The 22,021-nt window shown below is 43.2% G+C and overlaps 1 protein-coding gene across 1 annotated transcript in view; it reads right to left on the bottom strand.

Annotated features, from left to right (window-relative positions):
- Positions 1-22,021, bottom strand: part of RIGI (RNA sensor RIG-I) — a 59,936-nt gene that overhangs the window by 15,055 nt on the left and 22,860 nt on the right. Inside the window, exons 3-12 of the mRNA XM_061631982.1 lie at positions 21,595-21,773; positions 19,946-20,096; positions 19,531-19,656; positions 17,650-17,757; positions 16,874-17,027; positions 10,286-10,538; positions 9,613-9,775; positions 8,274-8,375; positions 5,918-6,075; positions 5,115-5,250 (exon numbers count right to left, since the gene is read on the bottom strand). Coding sequence (XP_061487966.1) covers positions 5,115-5,250; positions 5,918-6,075; positions 8,274-8,375; positions 9,613-9,775; positions 10,286-10,538; positions 16,874-17,027; positions 17,650-17,757; positions 19,531-19,656; positions 19,946-20,096; positions 21,595-21,773 — 1,530 coding nt within the window. The remainder of the gene's footprint in view (positions 1-5,114; positions 5,251-5,917; positions 6,076-8,273; positions 8,376-9,612; positions 9,776-10,285; positions 10,539-16,873; positions 17,028-17,649; positions 17,758-19,530; positions 19,657-19,945; positions 20,097-21,594; positions 21,774-22,021) is intronic.

Raw genomic sequence — 22,021 nt, 5'->3', positions numbered from 1 at the left:
CAAGGCAACCACGATCTTCGTGAATGCCCTGGGGGCAGACGACAGGCCAAAAGGCATAGCCCTGAATTGATAATAGTCTTGTCCCACGGCAAACTGAAGGTATCATCTGCGAGGTGGGAAGATTGGAACATGAAGGTAGGTCTCCTTTAGGTCAATAGATAAGAGAAAGTCCCCCTTCCTTAGGGCCTCCTTGATTGACAGTAAGGTGTCCATGCGAAACTTGCGGTATCTTAAGAAACTGTTTAGACCCTTGAGGTCTAGTACTGGTCTGAACGATCCATTTTTTCACAACAGTGAAGAACAGAGAGTAATTTCCCAAAAATCTCTCCCCTACCGGGATTTTCTCTATAGCTGCCATTTGTATGAGATGGGAGACCGTCTGCAAAACTCTTTCCCTCTTGAGTGGAAAAACAGAGAGACGGGATGGAATGAATCTCGCCGGAAGGGTGGAAGTGAACTCCAACCGTAGGCTGTACCAAAGGGTGCGAAGGACCCATTGATCTGAAGATGTGTCCTTCCACCAGCAAAACGTTGGAGATGACCCCCCACTGGCGAGGTGGAGGCGTCAGAATTGATGTTTATTTCCCCGTGACTGGGACCCAAATCCCAATCAACTGGGAAAGTGTTGTTGAGACTTAGGCTGGTTGCGTTGTCTGTTCCAGAAGGGATGGCTGGAGTGGGCGTCCTTCAGCCTTCCATATGGTCGTGAGCCTCAAAAAGACTGAGACAAGTGATATGGGTGGAATGAGCGATGAAAAGACTTTCTGTCATCCCTTTTCCTGGAGGACGGCATTGACTTTTTCTTTTCCATAGTTTCCAAGACATTAGCTAGGGCGTCGTCCCCAAATAACTTGCCTCCCACATAGGGCTCTGAGGCAAGATTTGAACGGGCTGTAGGGTCTGCCTCCCAATGCCGCAGCCAAAGGGTTCTTCGCGTGAAGACCCCTGCCGCCAGTGACCTTGCTGCAAACTGCATGGCATCCATGGATGCATCTGCCATGAAGGTAACTGCCCGAGAGACCTTCAGCAGAGACTTGCTTATCCGGGCTGTATCTTGCTGTGGGCCATCCAGCAGGTCCTCCAACCAGAGGAGGGCGGCTCGAGCAAACACCAAGGATGCTGCCGCTGCCCTGATTGAGAGTGCACTAGCCTCATGCACCCTTCTAAACCCCTGGTCCATTTTGCGCTCAGTAGTATCGTTAGGTGCGCATCTGAGTCCTTCGGATTCAAAGATGAATTCAGCAAGTTGACGATGGGCGTGTCTATGAGTGGGACTTTCAGCTGGTCCATGATAGGCTGTTCCAGCATATAATATTTGCTGGCTATCGAGACCGACGTCTTGAATTGTAATGGGATGTCAAACTCTGACTTGAGCACCTTCGGGAGAAGAGAAGGGAGCTTCAATACTCTAGACCAGTGATTCTCAAACAGTGGCCGCGGCACACTGGTGCGCCGCAAGAGGTGACTAGGTGTGCTGCAAATATTATGAAAAGTATATTTTAAAAATGAGAAGAAACCCATTTGTATAGAAATATATTAATATATTTTTAATTTTGTACACGAAGTGCACCAGAAAAAATTTATATGTTTTACAGCACGGTGCAAACCAAAAAAGTTTGAGAACCACTGCTCTAGACTTAGGTTTTGGATCTGGACACACTGCTGAGACTCTCGATGTAGAGGTAGGAGGATCCTCTGCAGAAGTGAGAGTAAGAGCTTCCATTGCCTTGCATAGCAGAGGAAGGAAATGAGGCTCCTGAAATATCCTAGTGGATGAAATCTCCTCAGATTCTGACTCCCCACTCCATTCCTCTTTGTCCAAAATCATTAAGTCACGGTCTGTGTCAAGAGGCACCTGCTCTGGAGGCTGAAGGTGCCTGCCCTGAGATGCAGCACAGGGATCTGGAGATGTGCGGTTAGGTGCAGGAAGTGGAGCTGCGGCTGAACGGCTTGTAGGTGGGCCCTGCAAAGGCTGTGAACTAGATGGAGCCTGAGAGGGCGAGGGCGCTGATACTTGCTGAGAAAGAACTCGAGGAATAGATGAAGAGGACAAATCTCTAGCCAGATCCATTAAGAGGGAATCCCTGAGCTGTTCCTTCAGTTGTTGAATTGAGTGGGCTGACAGGTGCAACTGGATAGGCTGAGCCTGAGTATAAGAAAAATGGAGCCTTTGCCCCCCTGCCTCTGGGATCTGTTGCACAAGGATTGGTTCTTCCAAAAAGTCTGTGAAGGCTTCAGGAGAGGAGGCGGTGGAAAAAATAGTATCCAACGAAGGGTGAGGCTGACTGCCTTCCTCGTCAGACAAGGATTCCAGTTCCCTCTGGTTCCTTGGATGTTGAACAGAGTCTTGCCTGTCTCTACTGGTCGTCTTATCGGTAACAGGCATCCTGCCTTCCATAGCTGCCCTGCCTGCCATAACTTGCGCCTCAGCCACCTTGTGCCTGACGGTAGAGGGGCGGGCTACCACTGCTTCTGAGTGATCCCCCAAAGTATGCGACTGCCCTGTGACCTGGGTGAGAAAGGGCATCGACGCTGCGTCTGCTGCAGGTGTGGGGGGAGCAGCTTCAAAATCTTTGAGAGGTTTTCCGTTTTGCGGGTTTCTTTCCCCATGGGAGCAACATGCTGCGGGGCTTACGGGGGTAAAAAAGGAGCCCGTGGAAACGGCAGCTGGAAAGACGTGGGGGGAGCCCCTGCGGGTGGCGAAGATCAGCGCTGCCCTGGCAGAAGGCTGTTAAAGTGGCGGCTTGGGGGGGCAAAATGCAGAACCCAAAAGCAGCTGTAGCCGTCCTCCTCACTGGCTTTCTGATGGGGGGGGGGAGATGGCGGTTGCAAGCTCAGGAAGACAATGGCACCTGTCCGTCGTTTCCCTCTACCGCTGAAGCACGGGAAAATGGCTGGCCGTTACTAAAGGGTGCAAAAAGCCTCGGGCGTGAGCTGGGACGCTGCCTCCTGAGGGAAGGCAGCCTTGGATGTTAAGGCGGCTGCCGCAGTGGCTTGCTCTCAACAGAGAATGGTATCGAAGTTGGTGGGAGAGGGAGAGAGGGAGGGGGTACTGAAGAGGCAGAAGGCTCCAGGAACCGTGTGGAGGGTCTGGGTGCTCCTTGCCACGAAGGAAACTTCCAAGGGAAGGAACACAAGGTATTTTTTTTAAAAAAAAAATTAACTGGAAGGGAAGGGTTAGAAGAAACAGTAAAGGAAAAAACAACACTAATCACTAACATGAAAAACAATACACAAGAAACAATACAGGCCAACCGTGTTCGGTGAAGGCAAAAAAACCCTGAGGCAGGAACAGACACAGACCAGGAATGGACCTTCGAAAAAAACTTCAACAGTGCTCTTTTGCCTTCAGCCACTAGGTGGAGCTAGCTACCCACCTGATATCATATTTTACATGCACAGGAGAATTATCAACTAATTGATCTATAATGTGGTTCACATATATATTAAACAGCAAGGGTGCTAATAAGCAACCTTGTTTCACTTCTTTACTTGAGTCAATTACCCGACAGCTGACCTTCCCTACCTACCCTAACTCGAAGCTTGGTATCTGTATAAAGGTTCCTTATCAAAATCAGAAGATTATGAACATTATTACAGTATATTTTACATTTTTATCATGCTTGTTGGTTATTTCTCTTACAAAAATTAGCTGAAGTGACTTACTGTAAAATATTTGTATTCCACCCTTCACCCTAAGACCTCAGGCAACATCAATGAGGTTATCTTGATTTATCCTCTCAGCAACCTTATAAGAGTTTCATTAGTAACAGACCAGCCAACTTTGGCACTCCCCAATTCTCTTGCACTTGTTTTTCCTCTCCTGCGTACACTTCAAAATTCTCTTTAGAAAGCAGCAAAATTTCATCAGACTGAAAATTTTCATCAGTCTTTCGTGGATGTTTCATATCCTATTGAGGTGGTATCTGGACTGCACTGCTTCAGTCTGCAGGTAACCTAACAACTCTCTTCCATAAAAAAAAAGCTTGCTTGGAGAAAACTAGATGTTACAGAATGGCTAGCCTTCTCCAAGATGCTACCTTTCTATGTGCAAGGAATTTTCTTGGTATGGAAGAGCTGTCAGTCATATAAGCCCACATGTGCAGTCTGAGATGGTACAGCCTGACACAGATTTATCACCTCATTGAGAACTAGCCCCTTGCTTCCAACTTATACTTCAAATACACTTTCTTCACAACTGTGTCTCTAAAATGCTCCTTCTGCAACATAAAGGAACTCCAGCTATTACTCTCTATCACATCCTCAGCAGTTTATTTCATAGACCTTTATAGAACGTAAAAGTGAATACTGAAAATAAATCAAGAAAAATGTTTGTCTTACCTACAACTGTTAAAATAATGCAGATTTCATATCACACTTTAAAAAGAATATATGATTTATAGTGTATTATGTAACTCCCTGAGCACTCAGCATGTTTTGTCACAATATTGTGATTACATTGTCTAGTTTTAGATATTGTTATGTAAACCATGATTAGCCTGTAAAAAGCAGTATATAAATATTTTTAAACAGATAAATAAAGCGTCAGCTGCCACAAAAAAGAGTTTGCTCCATTTTCTCTGGGTGAGGTTCAATGTTACATCAGTGAATGCAGTGTGACTTCCTCTCCTCCTCCCTGCAGCCCTCCCCAAAGATTTGGGGAGGGGGAGATGAGGAGGAAGGAGGGAGGAGGAGTGAAAGGAGAGATCCCATTTCCATGAATGCAAATCCACTGCACAAGCAGAACATCACAACTGGATTGTCTTATTGCATATTTTAAATTATGTGTATATTTTAATGTTTGCATCACTGGGGTTTATACTTATAAACTGCTTTTGCAATTAAGTAGCATATAAATAAATAGATATCACATTCATTTACACATTGTTTCAATTTTGCTATTTGCCACAGTTGGGTTGTGTAACTGGCTACTTTCTCCAATACTTTGAAGTCAGAAGTTTCTCTTTCTGAGAAAGCTTGTCTAGCACCTGGTCTTGATGTGCGACTCTACTCAACTCCATTTGATGAGCCGAGCATTTGCCATCCTGCTATTTCAAAGGTGGGGACTGCCTTTTGGGTGTAATATTGTATAAGGATATCTTGCTATGAAGTACCTTCGAAGTCCAGTGCCAGCTTCTGTTCTATTTCATCAAATCCTCCACTTCTGATATTCTCAAAGAACTCCTTCAGATAAGCCAATGCGTCTTGAGTACGTGCATCATCATTAATAATGAGGGCATCATTATATTTCTGGATATATATAAAAAATGTAAAGCTTTTTATAATACACACTCATCTTTTGGGTTAAAACAGAGATGGGTAACTTTTTTCAGTCTGAGGACCACATTCCCTTCTGGTCATCCTTCCAAGGGCCACATGCCAGTGGTGAGCAGGGCCAGAGGCAAAGGTGGGTGGAGCAATGAATGTACATTTTATCTTTGTATAGTAGGCCACATCTGCCTTATACATTTAAAGCAGTACCATACCACTTTAAACAATTAATGGCTTCCCCCAAATAATCCCGGGAACTGTAGTTTGTCAAGGGTGCTGAGTTTTTAGGAGACTCCAATTCCCCTCACAGAGCTACAGTTCCCAGTGTGGTTTAACAACCAGTCCTCCTTCCCAGGGAATTAGGTAATTTTCCAAATATCTCCCTCTCACACAAAAAATGTGGCCTGGGATGCCATGGAGAACACTGCCTGAACACATGGTAGTGTGTCCTGCTGACCCTTAGTTTCTGCCATCACAGAGAGATGAATAGGTAATCTGGTTACAGAATGATCATGTGGAATTCCATCAGTGACTATAGCAGCATCAACCCAAGTGGGGCAGGCAAAACACAAGCCCTTCTCTGTTAACTCCTGGATGCACAGGGAAGGGGAAATAGCTTGTTTCTCAGGACAGAGCAGCTACTCACCCGAAGATGCTCTGTGTAGATAAAAAGAGCTTTGCACACCCGGCTTTCTTCATCCTTGTCTGGCAGCTTTAACACTCGGCATTTCTTCTGTATGTCAACTATCCATTGTTCATATTTCTGGGTTCCGAAACAACTACTACTGATGTTGGACATAGCATCTGTTGAGAAAACAGGTATATAGTTACTACTGTATACAAAGGTACACACACAGCAATAAGACCTAGGTATGAAATTAACTTTCTAAATAGGAACTATGTCTAGTTTAGAAAGTGAATGTCATACATGAAGTCTCAAAGCTCTCACAGTATGCGGGCATGTGTGTTCACACAGGCAATTGCAGCATAGCACAGAAAAGGCAGGAATGCAGGTCCACAGTTGTGTCATAACCAATCAGCTCTCATCCAGGAGTGCTACAACACCCCCACCCCCCAAATCTCTGACTGCCACAGGCTGACCTCCCACAACCTTGATCTAATCCAGATAAGCAAACAGTTGTGTGGATGACTAATACTATAGAAACCATTACCAGGCCAAGCTTAACATGCTTCTAGTCCTAGCTCTTGCCCTGTTATACCCGATTTTCTGTGCACAGCACTGCTGCCATTGGGGCTTAAAAAAAAAAAACAACCTGCCAGCAATATTTGAACCTTACTGCTCCATTAAACCTGGTATTACCTGAAAAACAGATCAAGACCAAGCAAACTAGACTTGTATTGAAACACCAGTCTGGTAGCCATGACAAGGATGTGCAGGCAGGCAAGTGAGTGGATAGTAATTTCAGTTCTCCCAGTTTCTTATTTTTCCAATCTTAAATTCAGTTCTCCACACTTCTGCAGCAATTTGCAATTTTTTTAAAAAAAAATTCTCATGAAAATTCTCCAGCATTTTGGGTGCAAATTTCTCTTCACTGAACACATTTTTGTAGGCAGTTTTGCCTAATGTACACATTTTTTGCAAGCAATTTCTCATCACGTAATGCATTTTGGTATGTTATTTTCACCAGGGCTGTGGAGTCAGAGTCGGAGTCATGGAATCGGAAGCAATTTTGGGTGGAGTTGGAGTTGGTAGAAATATACCGACTCCGACTTCAAAATAAAATTAATAATTTAATTTTTTTGTTTTAATGTATTTTAAGGTCTTTTTATGATGTCTTAAAGTGTTTTTAGCGTTTCTGTTTGCCGTCCTGGGCTCCTGTTGGGAGGAAGGGCGGGATATAAATCAAATAATAAATAAATAATATACATTTGCCATTTACGAAGGAGTCAGAGTCAAGAGTCAGACAGTAGAAAAATAGAGGAGTCAGAGGTTTGATGTACCGACTCCACAGCCCTGATTTTCACTCATATATTCATTTTTGCACACACTTTCCCCTAACATAGGCATTTTTGTAAACTTTACTGGTTGGCAAATTGCACTGCAAAATTTGAGTAAGTGCAAATCTTGAAGAACGGCTATGTTTCGGTTCTCATATTGTTTCAGAAAGTGCAAATTTGATAGATGCAGCTTGAACCAAATTTCTCACCCACTTCTAGTGGATAGAGTGCTTCTTCTCTGTGCTCAGGACAGAAAGCAAGCGGGGGGGGCAGAGAAGGAAAGTCCCCTCCTAAATGCCCAGCAAACAAATCAGTTGGCTGCTGGAAGAGGGACAGAACACTCCGCCATAGGTAGCTGCCTTAAATGGAGTCAGGCCGTTACCATATCTAGCACAGTATTCCCTACACTGACTGGCAGCAAATCTCCAGGGTTTCGGACTGGGGACATTCCCAGCCCTACCCAAAAATGCTGGGGATTCAACCTGCATGCAAATAGATGCTCTATCACTGAGTTGCAGCCCTTTCACACACACACCCCAACTTTCCAATAGTCCCCAGTAAAAATAAAATAAAATCACGGGCTAGTAACTTTGGTGGTTTTGTTTACAAGGCTAAAACAAGCATTCAACAGAAAAAGAAGGAAAGCAAATAGAAAAAAGAAGAAAAAGTAGTTAGAAAGATCGTGCTAAGATTAAAAGGAAAGGGAGGGATTGCTCATCCTAGTAAATAGGGTGGATAGGATTTGTTGCTTTATTATATTTTTCTGAATGAGCCCTTTTGGTCTTGTTTTATGGTTGCTTTTTATATTGGTTTTAATGTTTCTTGTTATTTCTATTTTTACCCTGCAAGTCACTTTGAAACGTTCCAATGTAAAAAGGAGCACAAACAACAACCAGCAATAATAATGAACATTATTATTACAATAATAATACAAAGTAACAACAACAGTAACAATAAGGTGCCTGAAAAACAGTGGCTACCTCAAAGACATTATGTAGATACGAGATAAGAATGACTTCCTCAAGCCTGTCTCATGTCCTTACCTATAGCATAAAGTTTTCTTGCCAAGCTTTCAGTTTCAGACATCATGTGCGTAATAATGTCAAAAAACCGATTTTGGGGACGTTTCCCCACAAGGTTAATGACTGCAGCAAAAAGAAAAAAAAGGAGAAGAAGAGGAGAAGTTTTTACCTGGAACTTGTTATCATCAGTTAATTATTACTAGATCCCCACACCCCAACGGAAAATGTAGTTTTTTAAAAAACGGAGAGGAACTTCTCTTATACAGATATGCAATCTCAATCTGCCTTGGCTGCTGCAAAGGTCCCATGCATGTAGGGTAGCTGTGCCGTCAACGAACAACTTTCCCATGTCCAGCAAGCAGATTGGTGAAAGTCCCAAACACCTGCAACTATAACCACAGTAGCTTGGTTTATGACCACGTTCTCACAAATAAATGGTCTTACCACATCCTTGGGGTACAGCTTTACTGCTGCCTCAGTTGCTAGAGAGCAAAACAGTCAGGGAGGGCCTGGTTGCTCCCTCCCTCCTTGTGTGGCTTCCTGAAAGCATCTGGCTCCCCAGTATCGGAAATAGGCCGTGAGATTAGTTGGACCTTTGGTCCGATCATCAGGGCTCTGTTCTTACCAAGGGGCAGATAGAGGAATAGGATCCCCAGAGGAGCGCAGTATTTTATTTACTTATTTAATTAATTTATTACATTTATATCTCACCTTTCCTCTGAGGAGCTCAAGGTAATGTACAAGCAGAGTTCTCCACCTCCTGTCTTTATTCTCATAACAACCTTGTGAGGTAGAGAGAATGAGGCCGAGAGACTGACTGGTTAAAGGTCACCCAGTGAACTTTGTGTCCAAGCAGGGATCTGAACTCTGGTCTCCCAGATCCCAATCTGGCACTCTAACCACTTTACCACGCTAGACGTACCCTAACCATGTCTACTCAAAAGTCCTAGTTAAGTCAATGGGGCTCCCAAGTAAGTGGGGCTAGGATTGCAGCCTTAGTTGATGTTACGATGAGAGTGGAGCCATCGATCATGGCACCGTGCTGTGGTTTGCACATGCTGTGATAAATAATCCCTTGTGGGTTAATCTCAAAAGAGATGGCTGCTATGCAGTTCACCCCTAACAATGAGCCCTACCAGTGCCATTGCGTGAAAAGCAGCAGCATGGCCAGAGAACACCACAACTTGAAACCTAAGTAGGTTGCAAGGGATGTTCCCATGCCAACACCACTCCCTGCACTTTCTCAGGCCCAATGCTATTTACAGCGCAGGTAGATGTGGGCAGGCACAGGAAAACAGCACATCTCTTCTAGTGGACATGGGGCAGAAGCTCCCTCTGTCAGAAAGGAATGCACACTTACATTTTTGGGGCTTATAAACAACTTCCTCCAGGTCCTTTGTGTTCTCTCTGACTGTCGAAATGACTTCAGCATTGAGCATGGCACAAATCTTGCAGATGTGTTCTATGGTCTCATCCAGATTCTTGGCATTCCCAACTCCAGGAGAAGCAGTCAATCCTATGATCTGAGCACACATTGGAATGTATTTATTTGAGTACCAGCAATAGTGGAAATGGCGGCAGTTCAGCTCCTACATCCTGCATACATCACTTTATGGATATAGTATGTCGGGGAATGCAAGTTGAGCGGTTAATGTGCATAGCAATCGGCTACTGTGTAATAATTTTAAGTGCCTTTCAGTGCAGTTTCATTATAATGCAGAAGCCCTAAACGTGGGTGCATCCTTTGTCCCCCGACTCCCGTGTTATAATGAGCTTTCACTGTATGAACATTTAATATGACTGATGTACTGTCTCCCATCTTCAAGCACAAATCCACAGACATGCCACAAAGCACCTGAATGAAACTTGCAGACCACTGCTGGTCTGCAGATCACAGTTTGGGAATCCCTGTTTTGGACCACTAACAAGATATAGTTACAGATGCTTCTGAGCTTTTTTATAACAACTGAAAAAACGCTCTCGGTGCACTGCATATATTTCTCAACCCTCTCCATGATACAACTAGGTCTTACCTGAGGTAGTGGTGGTGCAGGTTGCTTGAATTTAAGGTCCAAGTACTTGGACATTAATACGCTGTAAGGGTGACTCCCAGTTGTGTTGTGGCACTCATCAAAAATCATCAGTGTAAACAATGAAAGGGAAGGCAGAGTTCCATCATCAAGGCAATTCACAAGAATCTGAGGCGTCATGACAGTGATATCATTCCCCACAATAACCATATCTGCAGGGGCAACTGTTTCTCCGCATAGGCCTGCAACAGTGTAGCTGGAAGGAGGGGAGGAAAAGAGAGGCACAGTCCATAACACAAGCAACTCACTTTGGACATTCAGTGGGTCTAAAATTGTGAGGGAAGAAATTTAAAATTCTACAAAATCAGAAAATTCATATGAAAGATATGTACCTAAGTTCTGAATCCATCCTTTTCTTTACCTCTTAGCAATCCCCCCCCCTCCCCAGGGAGAGAGTTTTTTAAAAATGGTAATTTGTGAGGAAAGAATAATGGGATGTATGGACTATCAAGAAGTAACATCAGTGGATGCTGGTACATTAGCAGAAGTGGGGCACTGTCCACCCTAGCCCCAACACCCTCCCCCCCCATGCAATAGTCCAGCTCCTTTTCTGTTCCTTACATTCATATTCAATACACTTCCTTGCATTTATAGACACACTGATCTTTTGTCTATCTCCTATGCTGGCCAATCATCTCTGGACTGCACAGCCAATCACAACCATCTCTATGGTTCCACCCAGGGCTGTGGAGTTGGAGTCGTGGAGTCGGACGCAATTTTGGGTGGAGTCGGAAGAAATGTACCAACTCCGACTCCGACTTCAAAATAAATTTTGATTTGACAAATTTTTTAAAATATAAATTCAAAATGTCAAAGAAGCTTCCCATGAAGTCAGCTGTAGTTGAGCATTTCACCATAACTCAAGATGGAAAACATTTTGTGTATCAGTGTATGACACAGGACCCAGATGAAGACAAATGCTGTGATGCGAAGATCAGAGCATATTCAGGCAGCGATGAAAATGCTCCTATGAGAGCTTCCAATTTAAAAAGACATTTACAGCCCTTTCCAGGGCTGTGGAGTTGGAAGCAATTTTGGGTGGAGTCGGACAGCAGAAAAATAGAGGAGTCGGAGTCGAAGGTTTGGCGTGCTGACTCCACAGCCCTGGTTCCACCTGTGTTTCCAGGGTTGAAAACAAGTGTTTAAATAATAAATTCCAGTAGGAGTGGCTTATGGAGAGCATGGGACTACTCTGAATCTCCATTTTGTTTTTATTTCCTACTTTCCCCAATGGATTAAAATATTAGCTAATTAGAAGTTCCTCAGAAATGCACTGAAAATTCCATAGGGATAGGGCAGGATTAGAAACAACCTCCCCAACCAATCAGATGCATACATTTATATCTAAGCCAATCAGATGCATGCATCTGCAATCTGCCTGTTCTCTGAGGCTCAGTTGGTATTCCCTTCTTTTGCAAGCAGCAAGCACAATTTCCCTCACTTTCTGTGGCTGGCTGGCCAGACTTTGAAATCAGCACTATATCTCTAGGAATCCAATATTCAACTTCTGGGTTACACACACACACACTCACATCGTTCAGTGAGAAGAGTAGTGGCAAACTACCCCAAAATGCCATATCTGACTGGCATTGGGAGTGGGGATCAGATCTGGGTTCCTCATGGGTTAGCCTGGGCTCTTTTTATTGTCCCAGGGATGGGTAGACTAGTGGAAAACCAAAAACACGTTTGGGCTGACATCGTGAGGGGAGGGGGAGAATCTGGTTTCTTATTGTCCTGGACTGGGCCTTTTTTATTTCCATATTTTTTATTTAAAGTATCTGAAAATTTCTTATGGGCTTACGCATGATGATGTACTCCATGACGGCTAAGAGCAAGAACTTCTTACAATAATTTCAGTTAAAACAAAAATCTGAGCAATACTTAGTTATTTATATATTTATTATTTGATTTATACCCTGCCCTTCCTCTCGGCAGGAGCCCAGGGCGGCAAACAACAGCACTAAAAACACTTTAAAACATCATAAAAACAGACTTTAACAAAACAATTTTTTTAAAAAAATTCTTTTTAAAACAAAAGCTTTAAAGACATCTTTTAAAAAAAGGTTAAAACATATTTGTTTAAAAAAAGAAAAGGTTTAAAAACATATTAAAAAGCAAGAGAAAGGTCTTCAATAGGCGCCAAAAAGATAACAGAGATGGCGCCTGTCTAATATTTAAGGGTAGAGAATTCCACAGAGTAGGTGCTGCCACATTAAAGGTTCATTTCCTATGTTGTGCAGAACAGACCTCCTGATAAGATGATATCTTCAGGAGGCCCTCACCTGCAGAGCAAAATGATCAACTGGGTATATCAGGGATAAGACAGTCTTTCAGGTATCCTGGTCCCAAGCTGTATAGGGCTTTGTACACCAAAACTAGAACCTTGAATTTGGCCGGGTAGCAAATGGGCAGCCAGTGCATTTCTTTCAGCAGCGGGGTAACATGTTGGTGATACCCTGCCCCAGTGAGCAGTCTCGCTGCCGCATTTTGCACCAGCTGCAGCTACTGGACCAACCTCCAGGGCAGCCCTACATAGAGTGCATTACAGTAATCCAGCCTGGAGGTTACCAGTGGTGGACAACAGTGGTCAGGCTATCCTGGTCCAGAAATGGCCACAGCTGTCTTACCAGCTGAAGCTGGTAAAAGGCACTCCTAGCCACGGAGGTCACTTGGGCCTCTAGCAACAAAGATGGATCAAGGAGCACCCCCAGACTATGGACCTGCTCTTCCAGAGGGAGTATGACCCCATCCAAAGCAGGCAACTGACCAATTATCTGAACTTGGGAACCAGCAACCCACAGTGAGTCTTGCTAGGATTCACACTCAGTTTATTGGCCCTCATCCAGCCCACCACCGAGTCCAGGCAGTGGTCCAGGGCTTGCACGGCCTCTCCCAATTCAGATGTTACAGAGAAATAGAGCTGGATATCATCAGCATACTGTTGACACCTCGCCCCAAATCTCCAGATGACCGCTCCCAAGGGCTTCATATAGATGTTAAACAGCATGGGGGACAAGATCTCCAGCAGCACAACTGCCAGGGGGCCAAAAGAGAATCACGCAATGCTATTCTCTGAAAATGACCCTGGAGACAGGATCTGAACCACTGTAAAACAGTGCCTCCAATAGCCATCTCACCAAGTCGGCCCAGAAGGATACCGTAGTCAATGGTATCAAAAGCCAAGTAAGAGTAATACTTTGAAGAGGACCAGGTCTTTATTTTCCCTCTGAGCCTAGGACTGCATATTTCATGACTGGGTGGGGGATAGAGATCAGGTGAGTAGTTGGGAGCAGAGACATTGTGGCATTGGCAATCCACTTAGCAGTGCATGTGTGTGGTCATTGCACACTTCAATTTCACTTTGAATGGGCAGATGCAACAGTGTCATGTCCAGTGTAGTTAAGAGGGGGTGGTTGATCAAAATGGGAAGGAATTTCGAGTTAAGCAAACTCTGCTTTTATAAAACACAAGAAACTAAGGTACTTTGTGTGAATGTCTGAGTGCCCGCACTAGTGAAGGACTGGAAGAATGTGGAGAACTTGCTTACTACAGTACGGAGTGATCATGTGGTGTGAAAGACTCCTTTTCTAACATTTTAGCTTCTTGTTTTTCCCCAACCACATCTTTTTCTCTGAGCAAGAGCTTACAGTTTACAGGGTTGGTTTTTTAAAGAATCTTTGGAGATAGCTGATAGCTATTATCCATGATACTTAAATACCCTGCTCCAGGTCAGGGAGGGTCTTTCTGCATATCAGGAAATAAGCCAGGCATGGCTTAAAGAAACATAATATTCCTGAGCGTGATATTTGCTTTTTTCTCCATGGGAGTTATATATAAGACAATCTTGCATATGTAATAATTAATTATATCGAGGAGAAAGTATGGCTCTGGTTACTAACACAATCCTGTTTGTTTTACTCAGATGTAAGCCCTACTGTATTCATTTAAACGGGTATAGAATTGGTGTCCTGAATTGAATCCTCTTCTCTTGCTGTTTCCTGTTTGTCAAATTTTAGATTGGAAGCTCCTCAGGGCAAGGACCTGTCTTCTTGACAGGTACAGAAGTGTGGAATATGACCTGTGTTGTTTTTTATGTTACTTTATTGTAATGGCACAATAAATGTATTAGTTGTTGTCAAATAAATGTGTTTCATTATTCATCAATATTCTCATGTTGAAGATGACGATATCATCACTACTGACCACTGTGGTGTCACAAGCTAGTACTGTAACAGCTATTTAATTAATTATGCCAGTAGTTCCCAAACTTTTTTTCCTTACGGTCCACTTGAAAACCGTAGTAACTGTTATGCACCATGCCAGGTGCTGTATGATTTTTAATTGTATCTTTATTTCTTCTTTGATTTCTTATATACTGTATTTTGTTTTATTCTGTAGAGTTCAAATTGTAATACAATGTAAGAATAAAAATACAGTAAAAACCAATATGAATATTTGATGTGATGGATGCGTTACCTCCTGTCTTCAAACACAAATCCACAGGCATGCCACAGGCCACCTGAAAGAAGCTCATGGACTGCTGTTGGTCTACAGATCACAGCTTGGGAACCTCTGAGCAATGCAATCTGCCCCTATTCCTCCGCCACACCTTTCTGGCCAGTGAACAGCTCAACTGGACCGTGATTAGTTAAGTCTGTTTAGTTAAATACTAAAAGAACAGAGCTGTGGACAGAAGCAGCAGGTGAAGACAAGTGGCAACATGCACCTGGCCTCCCATGAGTGATGCTACTATCACTTACCAAGAGCGGAAAAGGACAGATGGGGACATTGCTCCAGATTAGCATCTGCTCAGTGTAGACCTCCCCACTGCCTTACCCTCCCAGTAAGTGGTTGCAATGCCGCTGCTGGGAGGCCAGGTGCATGTACCATTGACCCTTCCCACTCCTGACTTTGGGCATTTGACTGGCCCAAAAAGTTTTGGTCAAGGATTTTGTTTGAAGTATCTGAACAACAAGAAAGGTTTTAGTTTTGCCTGACTCCCTGTATATTAAATCGCTTGCATCAACATCTGTCTTGTGTTTTACTTTAATGAGTATACTCAGTCCTTTCAACACCTACCCTTTGAATTAGACCCAAGCCCAATCCTTCATAGGAGCTTTACAGAGCAGATAGACCGGATCGCATAGAAAGGCTAATCCCTGGTTCTTGCAGCAAGCAAGCTAGGAATCATGGGCAACCCTAGGCAATGGTTTTTGCCACTGGTGACTGCATGTGTTCCTGTTCAGATACCTGCAGTGATAAATGGCCAGAAAAGGAAGCTTCGCTATGCTGCTAGGTTGGCCTCTCTCTGCTGCCATGCATGGGAACCAGCAGCCTACACTCCTGCCCTTCCTAAAATATGACACCATGATGAAACATTTTTCCTTCATTTACAAAGGAGCATTCTTGGCTTCACAGAATGCTTTGACAAAATGGACTGATCAATTGAACAACTAAATAACTTGTTGTTGTTATGTGCCTTCAAGTTGATTACGACTTACGGCGATCCTATGAATCAGCGACCTCCAAGATCATCTGTCATGAACCACCCTGTTCAGATCTTGTAAGTCCAGGTCTGTGGTTTCCTTTATGGAATCAATCCATCTCTTGTTTGGCCTTCCTCTTTTTCTACTCCCTGCTGTGTTTCCCAGCATTATTGTCTTTTCTAGTGAATCATGTCTTCTCATGATATGTCCAAAGTATGATAACCTCAGTTTCATCATTTTAGCTTCTAGTGACAGTTCTGGTTTAATTTGTTCTAACACCCAATTATTTGCCTTTTTCGCAGTCCATGGTATGCACAAAGCTCTCCTCCAACACCACATTTCAAATGATTTTTCTCTTATCCGCCTTTTTCACTGTCCAACTTTCACATCCATACATAGAGATTGGGAATACCATGGTCTGAATGATCCTGACTTTGATCAGATCTAACATAGAGATAAAGCTCCCCCTCATAATGAAGGCAGGAAGTCATCTGGGGTTGTGGGACAGAGGGTTCCTCCTCTTCTGGAAAGAAAATCAGGAGACTCTCTTCCTAGTCCCAGAGAAGGGTGCTATCGCCATGCTAGCCATCCTCCACTATGCTAGTCAAGAAGAGAATAATGTGCATTCACATTTTATTAATTTATTTAAAAAACTGCACTTTCAGAAAAATACAGCAAGGCAGTAACATGTGAATTAAGGATTGCACTGAGGTGATTTTAACTGATGTGCAGAAGTGGATTAGGGTTATTCAAACACACATTCATGTGCACTCAAAATCAGTGTTTGGTTATTATCTAGAAAATTAACTGATCACATCTGATGGGATAGTTTGTGAAGAATCATCATACTTATCACTCTTACAACCCAATCCTACGCATGTGCTAAGTCACACCTGATCTCTCAGGTTGCAGTCTTAATAAGGTGGCATGCATCTTTCCATACAGGATCATCCTATGTAGGATCTATATAGAAAAGCATATGTTTGCTATAATCTGGGATAAAGAAAGCACCTCAGCTACTACATGGGAGGGCTTAAGATCATACTTGTTTCTCTTGAAATACTCCTGGAAGACCATCTTCTGTTGTTCGTATACTAGGACTTTAGTAGTGAGGAAAACCACTTTTCCTCTTTGTCCATCAGGCATGGTACGGAGGTGATGGTCACATATCATAATAGACACAAAGGTCTTTCCAGAGCCTGTGAAAGTAGAATACATAGGACATGGCAGGATGGATGCATGGGTAAAGCAAAAGCATCTTAACCCTCCTGGAATGAACTGACATGGCCTGGCACATTTCTGCATCTTCCATACCACCTTACTATGGGGTGAATATTTTGCATGTGCCAAGAGAGATAGATAGATTCTATCCTCTGATAGATTCTGGACTATGAGAGGGGAAGTCCCTAGTTTCAACTCATACTCTTTAAATACATGACAGCTTTACATATCTAAGCATTTTAATATATTATTTTATTTTATTTTATTTTATTTATTTTATAAATATATATTTTAACTGCTGGTTTTCATTTTGAATTTTTTTAGGTCAACTTTTTTAAACTTATGTAAACTGTTTAGAAGTTTTTACAACAAGCGGTATACCAATTCTGCTCAATAAATCAATAAATATTACTGCAATCATGAACTTAGCAGACAGCATTGGACAAGCCACTGTCTCACAGGTTTCAGCTGCAACATGATATGTTGAGCCTTACAAGGCTGTTGTAAGAATCACCAAAATGTTTGCAAAGCATTCTAAACATCTGAAATGCAGATATTCTCATACAAATGCCGATGATTATTATCAGTTAATAATCTTACCAGTAGGGGCACAAATGATGGTGTGTTTGCCATTGAGAGCAGGCTGAGCAAGTTCAGTCTGATAGCTTCTAGCCTCCTTTGGAACGTAAATAGATCGCTGAGAAGCACCTAGAAACACAAGCAAAGGAAAAAGTGTTTTGAAGAATCCACTGCTTAAAACTTACATTTTATTTATTTACATAAGGATTCATATCTCACCCCTCCTAGTGCTTACATGCCACTCAGGGCCACTTACAATTAAAACCACATGGTAAATAGAATGAGATTCCATAAAAATAAGAGTATGAGAAAACAGAGAGAGGCTCAGCAGATAATGGAAAGACGTTGGATAGGCAGTTATCTGCCTCTTAAAACAGGCACATTGGAATAAAAGAAATTGTTTACCATCCATTAAAACCCAGCACGAATGAGGGCCAATCGAGATTATTGGCAAAGATTTCCAAAATGTGGGTGTACTCCCCAACTGCCCCCATCCCTGGTCTTGGCATCAACCAAGCCTCCACCTCAGTTAGGAAATAGAGGAGGACATCGTGACGTCCTTCCCCTGGCACCACCTGTGACGCTCTCACTCGTGGCTACCAGCAGGATCGTTGTGTTTCTTTTTACCTCTCTCCGCTCTAGCACAGATCTCAAAAGATCCCCCTGCTAGGCCACACTACCCAACACTCTGTGTATCCAGTATAGCCTCTAGACCAGTGGTTCTCAAACTTTTTTGGTTCACGGCGCACTGTAAAACATATAAAAATTTTCTGGTGCACTTCACGTGCAAAATTAAAAATATATTAATATATTTTAAACTATGAATAAAAATAAACTATAGAAAACTATTACTTACCCTATACAAATGGGTTTTTTCTCATTTCTAAAATACACTTTCATAATATTTGAGGCACACCTAGCCACCTCTTAGGGCGCACCAGTGTGCCTGGGCGCACCGTTTGAGAATTACTGCTCTAGACTGTGCCTTAGTCTCTTCCTGGCTATTTTGATATCTTGTGTCTGTGTGTTTAGGTAATTCCCAACCCCCCTGAAGCCTCTTGCCTATGAAGTTCACAGCTCTGGGTTGCTCTGTGGTACTGAATGCTGATACAATATCTCCTCCTTTACCGCTGCCACCATTAGATACAATTTCTTCTTCAGCTTTGGTTACCCTGCCTTCCCCCCCTGGTCTGTACACTCCAGCGAAGGAATCAGGCTTTAAGTAAACCAAGAAAATATTTATTGCTAACACTAGGAATAACAAGATTACTTATAGATTTTGTTGACAAGTGTATGGTTTCATATATGATTCTCTTATGTTCTTAATTCTTAATATATGCCTCAGAACTCCTAATCCAATCTCTCAACAGCCACCTTCTCTCTACAACAACCTTCAACACCCACCATCTTCAACCAACCCACCGTTTCACAACTCCTGACTCAACTGTCATCCTCTCATTTATACCTTCAGCCATTCAAACACCCAGCCAATCATCATCCAGCATTATACAGCCCATGTACTCCCCCTTCTCACTCACTCCACTTACCATATTTCCTATAATAAACCTGCACTTACCATATTTACATTACATTCACATACAGGAACATCACAGACATCTCCACCAAATCTTAGGACTTGGCCAGGTTGTTACGGAAGGAGGCAGCCCTTATGGCACTTTATATGGATTAGCAACGACCATAAATAATTACATCCAAGATAACCCAGAGTCCAGTAGGCCATCCCTAGGATGCCGGAACAGCCTGGAGGCTTTCAAACTTATGACATGAACATTCCTCTATACAAAGTGCACACAACAATTTAGGCAAAGCTATTTAAAGTCTAAAAGAACACAGAATGCCGATTCTTACGCTGATACCAGCAGAGATTTCAGATGGTCTTACCTGGTGACGGCGAACACGGACTTGCGCTAAGATTGTCAGATTGTACTTCTTCAGAATATTGCATATTGACGTCAGTGGCAGTGGCACTGTCACTGTCATCTTCAACATTGGTGCCATCCTTACTACCTGAACATGATATAAAAGAAATGTATGTAATGTCTGCACAATGCATTTTGTTATTTTTGCCATAGCAGGGCCAGGACATTAGGGTTTCAAAGTGCACAGGGAGCTTCTTTAGATACAAGAGGCTTCCCACTGCCTGCTAACTTGTGGAAAAAAAGTGACTGGGGGGCGGCGGGGAGGGGGAAGCTAGCACACTCATCCCCATTGCTTTCCTCCCAATGTGTGGTAAATTCCCCATTTGGATCATGCCAGAAGAGGGCTAAAGAGGCGACAATGACCACTTGTGCAGCACCTTCTTTCCAATTCCACAGGTTGCTTTGGATGTAATATTCAGCCTGCTCCAATGCCAGCTGGAAGGTTTTTGGCCAGTTTTCCTTATCTGACCTACACAGGCATTTTGTAAGTTTCACTACACCTGCTGCATTTCCACTGTTTCTTTTAATCTGCAAGGCAAACCACAAATCCAAATTATTAGCATGAGATAGAGAGACAGAGAGAGAGAATAAATATACATCCTCTACAGCAGGAGTGGGGGACAGGCCCAGGGGCCAAATGTGGCCCTCTCGACCACTCTATTCAGCCCTTGGGTCTCTTCCCAAGTCACACCCCTCCCCACGTTTGTTGCACACCCTCTTTGAATGCTTTTGGCTGGCTGGAATGCGTACTTGATCTGTGATAACGCCTCTTGCTGGCCTGGATGGATGCAAGTAGATGTCAAAACCTCTGGCTTTTGGGTGGCTGAAGCATAGCCTACTGCACGAAGGTAAGAACTATTTATCTTGCTCTGCCTCTGGTCATACCCATCACTTGCGTGTGGCCCCCAGATAGTTGTCCGCAAGGGAATCTGGCCCTCAGGAGTTCTCCACTCCAGCTCTACAGTGAACCACTAATACTTTGCTGCTGCTTCTGGCTCAGAACCCCCATAGCTATAACAACACAATCTTAGACAGGTCTAACCAAAAGAAAGTCCCATAAATTTAAATGGGGCTTATTCTGAGCTAATTGGGTATCGGATTGTAGCCTAAACTACTTAAATTGAAATAACAGCCTCTTGTGGGACTTCTACTTTGCAGGATGAACCCATACGCTAATCTATTTTAAAACTTTCAATTCTCCAATATCCATCAAATAAAAAATCTGCATTGTATCTTTGGCTACTATTCCACTGGTGATCATAGCAACAGCCACCTCCTCGCATCAGGTTTTGTTGAAACATTCTTGGGTGACTCCTTTGGCATCCTCAAGGAGGTAAAGGTGACTCAGCACTTCCTGTTCAACGTATTGGGCAACCCCATGTATTGGGGCAGCACCACCATCTAGCTGGGTTGGTCAGGAACACGGGGAGTAACTCTACGTGTTGAGATCTAGCAAAATGTAAATTTCAAGCTGCCTGGGACTTCCCTCACCAAGCAAAAGGTGGGTGTGCACAATCCATTTTATCACCATATCAATACAAGGCTTGCCAAGTTCACGGTCACAAAGGTCTGGTCACCAAGGTAGAAAGTCTTAGTTTAAAACAAAAAAAGAGAGAGAACAGGCGTGAAACTACCTGAATCCAGGGAAGAGCAGAAGGGAAGCACTGAACATGACCCTGAGTTGGCTTTGGGAGATTAATTTATGAGCAACTCTTCAGGCATTTACAGCATGATCCTATGTACGCCTATGCAGAAGTAAGTTCTACTCTATTCAGTGGGGTTACTCCCAGGCAGTAGGCATAGATGACAGCATAGATGTCTGAAATGAGAGGTCCTGCGGCTCAAAAGAAATCTTTCTGCCTTGGAAGCTTTGACACCAGTTCTGAGATTTCTTGGCTATAAATATAGCCAAAGATGAAAAAGTGATTCTTGAAAGGATACAATTACGATATATATATAAAGGTGCACATACTGCAAACCATATGTCCCCCGCCAAGTAGTTTCAGTTCTGAAATAATAACAATACCTGTCGAATTTCTTCACATTCCTGGTCTATGAGACACTCAGTCAAGTTGAGTAATATCTGATCAAGATCAATTTCCCGCAAAGAGGGTACAATTAGTTCAAGAAACTGTCTGTAAGGCTCCAGCCTCTCAATCTTCCAGAAATCCCAATTTTCAATGGCTTCATGGAGGCCAGTGTAACCTTTAGAAACAAGGTGGAGGAACTATATAGCATCATATAAAGCTTTCAAGAGAAGATGTGTATTGACCAACAAGCATTTCTTTGCCAAGGATGAAGGGAGTTTTAGTTCAGCAACATCTGCAGGATCACAGGTCCCGCACCCTTTCTATATGCCTTGCTAGTGGATGTTTTCCCTTGAGCAAATGAGAATTCTCCTCCTCCCAATGATTTGTGAGAAGTCGTCAGAAAGAGGCGAGCCCCCCCAGTTG

This window comes from Rhineura floridana, chromosome 1 (genome assembly GCF_030035675.1).
Source record: "Rhineura floridana isolate rRhiFlo1 chromosome 1, rRhiFlo1.hap2, whole genome shotgun sequence".
NCBI classification, from domain to species: domain Eukaryota; kingdom Metazoa; phylum Chordata; class Lepidosauria; order Squamata; family Rhineuridae; genus Rhineura; species Rhineura floridana.
Note: the sequence above shows the minus strand (reverse complement) of the source record. Positions and strands in the feature narration are given on the sequence as shown.